Here is an 8,824-nt window from a genome sequence, read left to right on the forward strand (position 1 = left end):
GAAAATAAGAGAAACCCCTAGACATTTATCAATAAAATTGATGCAGGGGAGAAGGTATTTGTATAAAGGGCAGGATAATTCTATTGAGTTGAGTCCTAAGAAAAGATATAAAGAGAAGAAATCAACAACAAGTATGGCATCCCGAAGTTATAAAAATTTTCCTAGCAAAGAGGATGGTTCTTCATCTAGTGATAAGTCTGAAAATATGGACGAAAATCCATTTTATGCCTTAAATGCAAAAGATAATAATGGTGCCCATGATGAAATCTTGACTGAGGAGGACTAGCAACTGGATGAAATCATACTTAAAATGGCAGTCTTGAATGAAGATGAATCCAAAATGGCAAAAGATTTTAGGAGACAGCCAGATTGGGTATTGCAAAAACTAGGGATACAAAGGGATATAATTCAAACCCCTAAGTCAGGAGGGATAGAAGATAGTGAGGGAGGTAGGCCAGTGATACCTAAATGTAGTCCCCCTCATATGAGAAGAATAGAGAAGCCTTTTATAACCTTTGATAACCCATTATTAAATGGAATTAGAAGATGGAGGGACGTGCATAAGGATCAAAGTGAAGAAAATAACACAAATAGAGGTAATATTATAAATAATAATAGAGGAAGTAATAGGTATGGCAGCAACCAAAATAATGGAAATAATGGAAATAATGGAAATAATGATGACAATTGTGGAAATTCTAATGGTGGAGGTAGAAACAACAATAATAGAAATGGAGGTAATCATGGAAATAACGACAATAATAATGGTGGTGGAAACAATGGGAACAATGGTAATTATGGCAGAAATGGTGGATTCAGCAGAGGAAATGTTAACAATCAAAATAACAATCAGGGTAGCAGATGGCCTATGATCATTGAAAAATATAGGCAATTGGATTTCACTGGTATTGTTGGTAATCCAAATCAGATCACTAATGATTTAAGATCAGCAATCCCCAAATTCTCAGGAAATGGAAATGATTCAGCAGAACAACATGTAGTTAATGTAAAAAATATCATTGAAGAATTTGAGTTTCCTCATGAGGATGTATTCATGAAGTTGTTTGTTCAATCTTTGACAGAAGAAGCAGGAGAATGGTATAGGAACCTTCCTGATGGATGTATCAGCAGTTGGGATGAGTTTGTAACATTCTTCTTGGAAGAATTTGGAGATCACAATGATCCTTCATTTGCATCCCATGAATTAACAAGTATAAAGAAAAATCAGAATGAATCGGTTGTTGAGTTTAATAAAAGATTTAATAAAGTATTAAATAGAATACCTAGAGATGTCAGACCTGTTGATTCATTTCTGATTAACTTTTATTAGAGTGCTTTTGATAGCAAAACCCATTATGAGATTTTGTCTCATAGACTTGATACTCTAGAACAAGCATTCAATATTGATGCTACCATTGAGAACAATAGGAAGGTTGATGAAAAAATTGCTAAAAGAGATGATCCAAAGTTATACAATCATAGGGTTCCCAAGAAAGATGACCTTACTCAGATCAAGGACACGCTTAACGACATAAAAGGTAAACAAAAGCTTAATGAAAAGCCACCATACAGAAATAATAAGCAAATGAATTTCAATAGGCCCAAACTCCATGATATGCCTTATAACACCAAGTGGAAGGATGGGAACCCAATAAAACCAAATCCGAGTAAAGAAACTCTAGATCCACTGAAGAGAGAAAATAATTTTGTAGGAGATTTCCCATGGTGTGAGGTCTGCAATCTTCCCCATGATGAAGATCAATGCATGATTGCATAGGGCCTAATGGAGGATTGGCATCAAGAAGAGGAATATGAGCCTACAGTTAATGTTCTATCATCAAATCCTATGTGGGGTAGAGATGAGGATTTATCTGAGGAAGAAAAACATTCAGATATGCAAAGGATGAGAAACCATTAGCAGTATAGCATACATCAAGTTTTTTCTAAAGATGATGAAGATATCCCTGCTTTGAGAAAAAAATTTCAAGAGGAAGCAGTGCCTTCTTTGAGAAACTTGACTGAAGAGGAGAAGAGAGCATTCACAGTAGCTGTTGTTGCCCAGGCCAAAAGTAATTACCAGCTGAGAAACAGAACAGTGAATCCTGAACAAGGGAGGCCTATAGGAATATTCGCAAAAGTCTCAAAACAAAATGTGAACAAGGAGGCAAATGACAAGAAAGGAAAAGAGGCTCCAAGTGAACAAGCAAAGAAAATTGATGCCCCGAAGTTGGTCAAGCCTATGGAGAAAAAACAAATCAGTAAGCCTTTTTTCAAACCGTGGAACTTTTATGTCTCAAGCGTTGTCTCAGGTAAAAATTTCTATGCCTTTGCTTGAAGTGATGAAATTTCCAAATTACAAGAATGAGACTTTGAAAATCATATCAAATGTGGGTGATGCCAATAAAGAAAATCCAAAATCAAAAGAAGATCCTCCTGTGGTATATCTAGGCACGTCCATTACCAAAAACTTCGCACAAGTGGATCCCTTTTATTTAACACTGCTTATAAACAATAAGATGGTAAGAAACTGCATGATAGACTCAAGAGCAGCAATAAATATTATGCCAGAGGATGCCATGAAAGAGCTGGGAATAAAGTGAGATACCCCTTATGAAAAATGTTATGCAATGGATAATAGGTCAGTCCTAGTGGTCGGGATCATGAAGGATATTGAGTTTAGGTTTCCAGCTTGTCTAGCCACAACCTATAAAATAGATGTAACAGTTCTGCAAGTGCCTGCGAACTATGGAATGTTGCTATCCAGACAATGGTCGAAATTGGTAGGTGGATATGTGCAATTAGATCTTTCATATGCTACCATCCCGGTCAAAGGAGTAGAGGTAAGAATCAACAGAGAACCAATATCTCCCTACCTCATATAGGAAGTGGATCTGGATCAAGTAACTTGCTTTTGCCATTCCGATATGGACAACTTTCAGGTAAGTATTTCTAAACCTTTAGAAATTGAAAATATTGCAGAGGTTGTTAAACACAATGAAATTTTAATTAGGAAATTGTATTTTGATGGTGCCTGCAATAAGGATGGAAATGGAATAGGAGTTGTGTTTATTTCACCTAATGGAAAATCTTTTAAATACTCTTTCTCATTAGCTTTTGAATGTACTAATAATATTGTTGAATATGAAGCTCTCTTATTAGGACTTAAATTAGCAAACAGACATGGCATTAAGTTACTAACAGCTTATGGTGATTCAAAATTAGTTGTTCCACAAGTTAGAGGAAAATTTGCTGCAAAAAATACAAAATTAAGAAGTTATAGGAATGAGGTTTGGGATTATATTGAACTTTTTGATGCTTTTTCCATTAATTGGACTGAAAGGTCCAATAATATTTTCGCGGACTTTATGGCTAACCTGGCAATTAAACATAATGATATCTCTTTTGATGATATTACGCAAGTTGAAATTAAAACAAGACCATATGTTCCTGATAATGTTAAGAGTTGGCAAGTGTTTGATGATGACAGGGATCTGCTAAGATTTCTCTTTTGTGAAGATCAGTATGCAAACCAGCAGATTGATTGGAATGGACTTGTAGAAGACAAGGATGGCACTAAGACAGTGCTCGGGCAGGAGGTGTTGCAACTGAAGACAAATAAAATCCCGAAGGGATTGGTAGAGCTGGAAAGAATGTTTGATGATAAAGACATGACTAGTTTTAGACCTAGTTTAGGAGGGTCTGAAGGTGTGGAAAAATTAAACTTGGGAAGTGAGAGAAATCCAAGAGAAGTGTATATTGGAAAAAATCTCACACCAAAGATTAGAACAGCATTGATAAATTTATTAAGGAAGTATAGGCATGTCTTTGCCTAGTCATATGATGACCTTAAAGCATACAGAGAAGACCTTTTTTAGCGTGAGGTACCACTAAAACCAGATGCTAAACCTTTCAGGCAAAAGCAAAGGCCTATAAACCCTACCTTGGCTCCTAAGATGAAGGAAGAATTAATGAAAATGAGAAATGCAGGGATTATTGAGCCTATAAGGCACTCAACATGGGTGTCAAACTTAGTACCAATATGAAAGAAAAATGGTGATATTAGGTTATGTGTACACTTCAGAAATCTAAATGTTTCATCTTTGAAGGATAACTATGCTTTGCCTAACATGGAAGCTCTGTTGCAGAAGGTTACAGGAAATGAATTGTTGTCTATGATGGATGGGTTTTCAGGCTATAACCAAGTTAAGGTCAAGAAGTCAGAGAAATACAAGACAGCCTTTACTACACCATGGGGCACTTATGTGTATGCGACGATGCCTTTTGGGTTAAGAAATGAAAGAGCTACATTCCAAAGGGCTATGGATGTATCCTTTGAAGGGTTAATTGATCATATTTTAGTAGTGTACCAAGATGATATGACTGCTTATTCTAAAAATGCAGAAGATCATTGTAACGACTTAGAAAAAAAAATTATTAGAGCATTAGAATATGGCATATCTTTGAATCCTAAAAAATGTCATTTTGGGGTTACTGAAGGAAAGTTGTTAGGTCATATTGTTTCAAAAGATGGTGTGAGAATCGATCCAGAAAGGATTGTTGCTTTTGATAAAATTCAAATCCCAAAAGCAGTTAAAGCAATTCAATCTTTTTTCGGTCAAATTAACTTTGTAAGAAGATTTGTTTCAAACTTCTTTGAAATCATAAAGCCTATTGCTAAAATGTTGAAAAGGGGTGCTGAAATAAAATGGACTAATGAAGCTCTTGAAGCTTTTGTAAATATCAAAAGAGCCATCAAGGAAGCCCCTATATTAAAATCACTTGATTTCCCTAAACCCTTCCAAGTGTTTTCATTTGCTTCATTCCATACCATTGTTGTTGTCATGTTACAAAAGAATGATGAGGGCCATAAACAGCCAGTGGTGTTTTTTACCAAAACCTTACAGGCATCTAAATTGAACTATGATTTGAACAAAAAACAGGCTTATGCTCTTGTGAAAGCTATAAAATCTTTCAAACCCTATTTGGTTGATGCCACTGTCATTGCATATGTGCTAAATGATGTTGTTAAAGACATCTTCAGACAATTAAAAACTAATGGAAGGTGATGCAGATGAATAAATCAGATCCAAGAATTCAATATTGATCTACAAATCACAAAGTTGGTAAGGGGTTAGGGTTTGGCAAAGTTAATGGCAGAATCCAATTTTGAAGCAGCACAGGTAAATCAGGTAGAGTTGGAAGATGCACAAATTAGCATTGAGATGTGTCCTTGGTATACAAATATTGTATATTACTTGAAATACATGAAATGTTCGGATAGTTTAAATGATAGTCAGAAGAGAACTTTAAAGCTTCAAAAATATAAGTATGTGTTACTTAATGGAGATTTATATTGGAAAAATAGAGATGGTGTTCTCTTATTCTGTCTAAATGTTGGTTATTATAGGCCCCAAATTTTCAAAGATAGTCATGCTTATATCAGAAAATGTGAAGCATGTCAAAAGTTTTCATGAAAACTTAAGTATAATGGAGCCATTCCTCTCAGACCCATGCATATAGAGGAACCATTCCAAATGTGAGGTATTGACTTCATAGGGGAAGTAGCAAATAAATCTAGTGGTGGGCATAAATGGATTTTGGTGGCTACTGATTATTTTACTAAGTGGGTTGAAGTCATTCCCACAAGACAGGCTACCAGCAAAGTTGTGATAAAGTTTCTTTTGGAAAACATTCTGACTAGATTTGGGGTACCCTGGAAGATTGTGGTAGATAATGGGATGTGTTTTAGATCCAATGAGTTCTCTGATTTCTGAAAAAATTATGGCATCACTTTGTCCTATTCATCACCTTACCATCCCCAAGGAAATGGATAAGCAGAATCCAGCAATAAAAACTTGTTGAAGATTATCAAAAGGATGTTGGGTGATAATAAAAGAGCTTGGGATTTGAAATTGATATTAGCAGTATGGGCTAATAGAGTGACAGTTAAGAAATCCACAGAATTCGCTCCATATGAGCTTGTATATGGCAAAGAAGCAAGATTACCCTTGAGTAATTTGCTCCCAGTTTATAAATTTGTTATAGAAGAGGTTTTAGAAGAAGTGAACTTTATGGGGGACAGATTGATGGCATTGGCTGAGTTGGATGAATGTAGAAAAGAGGCTCAAGAAAGAAACATCTAGAGCCAATAGATGGTTAAGTCTTTACATGATAAAAGGGCTTGTGATAGAACTTTTGAGGAGGGAGAATGGGTATTCAAATGGAATAACAAAGACCAAGACAAAGGAAAATGTGGAAAATTTGATTCACTATGGTTAGGACCTTATATCATCTTTGAAAAGGGTGGAGAAAACTCATATTACTTGCAGGATGGCGAATTGTTGGAAATTCCAATCCATGCTCAATACCTCAAGCATTGTCTTGATGATCAGGGAGTATTTCTTGTATTATAGTAATATAATTTTTCTCTTGTTTTCTGTTACATGTTTTCAATTTTCATTTTGGTTTGCTTATCTAGAGATAGTTGAGATCTCGCTATGCTCACATGGAGCATACGTCCCCAGAAAGAGCCACTGTTGGAACCCTAAAATTTTCAAATTTTAGAGTTCCAAATTCATGCCAAAAAGAAGATTTCTATGTTCAAACATGTGTAACATCTATAATCATGTAAGTTCGTTCAATTCTAACTTTGAGAGACCAGGTCTGATGCATCCATCAAGAGGTCTGCTTGAGGTATGTATATGTTTCACAAATTCCAGAATCAAGCCAAGTATACCTTTTCGAACCATAATTCTTTTTCATCTCAACACTATCTGGTCAAATTAATTATTCCTTCATATTTCATGTATATCTAAGGACCTACGTTTCAAGTTTTGGGTTCATATGAGGTTATTTGATATGTTTTCTAAAGGCAAATCTAAATACAACTTATTTGAATTTACAATATGCAATTCTAAATTCAGATCTTTCCAGTCGGATATTAGTAAATCGTTTTGCAGGAGCATTATTGAAGAAAATGGAGCTATCCAAAAGAAGGAAAGCCTTTATCCCACATTATTTGTGGGATAGGCTCTTTAAACGTTTAAGTCATAGTGACTCGCATGATAACAATCGAAAGACAAATGGCTTTTGGTGTGAAGAAGGTTGAACCCAATGGACCCCATGCATGCAGACACGCATCTCGAGGCAACCAAAGTTTTACAATAGAGTGGCGAGGATGGAGGCTAAAGATCGAGCAAGTCAGGTAGATCTGACGGTCAGGTGGATGATCCAATGGTGGTCACTATACCGCAATGGGAAAGTGCATGACAAATACCTTTCACGGATCAGCGACAAAGCACGTGCAAAAAAGGTGAGTTAACGATCGAGCAGGTTGAAGGTGGATCAATGGTCGTCGCTATACTGCAAGATGAAGATGCTCGCTAGTTATCCCCCACGACATAGTGACTAATGAGATGGCAGGTCCAGATGGCAGGTCTAGGTGGACAACAGGTGGATCGGCAAGCAAACCAGAGGCTAACACATGGCATGGATGGATGAAGAGATAAAGAGTAAGCAAGTTGAAAGAGATCCAACAGTTGTCGTTATTCCGCTATGCAAAGTTCCACGATCAATACCTATCGTGGATTAGCGACAAAGAAGAGCCAAGGTTAGTGGTGGGTCCGGCAATGCTGAAGTGGTGGATGAAGTGGTGCCTAGATGGACTCACAAACCAATTCAGAAGTAACACGTGGCAGGACATAGAAATGAAAAGCAAAGATAAAGAATTGGCAGGTCCGAGGGAGATCAACGGTTGTTGCTATACTGCGATAGGAAAGTGCACCTTGGTTATTCATCGCAGATCAGCGACAAAGCACGTGCAGTAAAGAATGGGGTAAAGAGAGAGAAGATCATGGAAGATCCAACAGATATCGCTATTCCACGATTGAAAGTTGCACGATCAATATCTGTTGCAGATCAGCAACAAAGAGGAAACAAAGTGAAACGGTGGTTCCTGCGGTGCTAAGGTGGTAGACCAGTGGTGATGAGATGGTAGTCAAGTGGCACGTCATCAAATTCATAAAGTGACTTATCGAACAAACCTTGGTCGCGGTATATCTCTAAAAGGATTCACTGAAAGCATCAGTTTCATCGACATAAAGCACATCGAAGAAATCAGAAGTGGTCCCGTCGATAAAATAAAAAGTATCGATGAAACTACATAATCGATAAGACTTGTGAATAGCTCGCCAAGGGAGGAAGTTTGGCCGAAAGAATAATACTGATTCACGAATATCATTATAAAGGGAAGTATTTTCTTTTATTTTATTTGATATAACAATCATTTTAGGGTAAATTATTATCTTATATCAATGAATGTTATATTTGCACATTATTTTCTTAAAACAAAGAAAATACTTTGGTTTTATTGAATTATTTTAAACAAGTACTTATATAAAGATTATTGACTTCCAAACTAAAAGATAAGGTGGAATATGCTTAATTTTCAAATCAAGGAATTTGATTGGCTTATCTTGTGTGCAAGAGATAATGTGAAGATGATGGATATTTGTTGAGGAATTTTATCAAGGCGGAGAATAAAAGACACATGATTTAAGCATCATTTAGTATTTTTAAGGATTCTCATTTGTAATTAATTATTAAATCAAAGGGTGTGTCCTTTGGAATGTAATTGTTTGTAGCTTTCTCTTCTGTGAATGAAAGGGTGTATCCTTTCATATATGTCTTTTTATTGACATACTTATAGGGAGTCATTCTTATATGTAAAAGGGGGGGAGAGTCATAAGAACAACATACTGCTATAAGGATTGAATGCCATCTTGTATTAGGGAAGTCTATAGCAATAAGAAGTATCATTTTTGTG

General features: G+C 36.1%; 1 protein-coding gene across 1 annotated transcript; it reads left to right on the top strand.

The window, feature by feature from the left end:
• Window positions 1-310: 310 nt before the first annotated feature.
• On the top strand, window positions 311-7,108 carry LOC131858321 (uncharacterized). The gene is made up of 2 exons (XM_059211522.1): window positions 311-914; window positions 6,924-7,108. The coding sequence occupies exons 1-2, from the start codon at window positions 311-313 to the stop codon at window positions 7,106-7,108; spliced, it is 789 nt and encodes a 262-aa protein (XP_059067505.1).
• Window positions 7,109-8,824: the final 1,716 nt, after the last annotated feature.

Source organism: Cryptomeria japonica, chromosome 9 (assembly GCF_030272615.1).
Source record: "Cryptomeria japonica chromosome 9, Sugi_1.0, whole genome shotgun sequence".
NCBI lineage: Eukaryota > Viridiplantae > Streptophyta > Pinopsida > Cupressales > Cupressaceae > Cryptomeria > Cryptomeria japonica.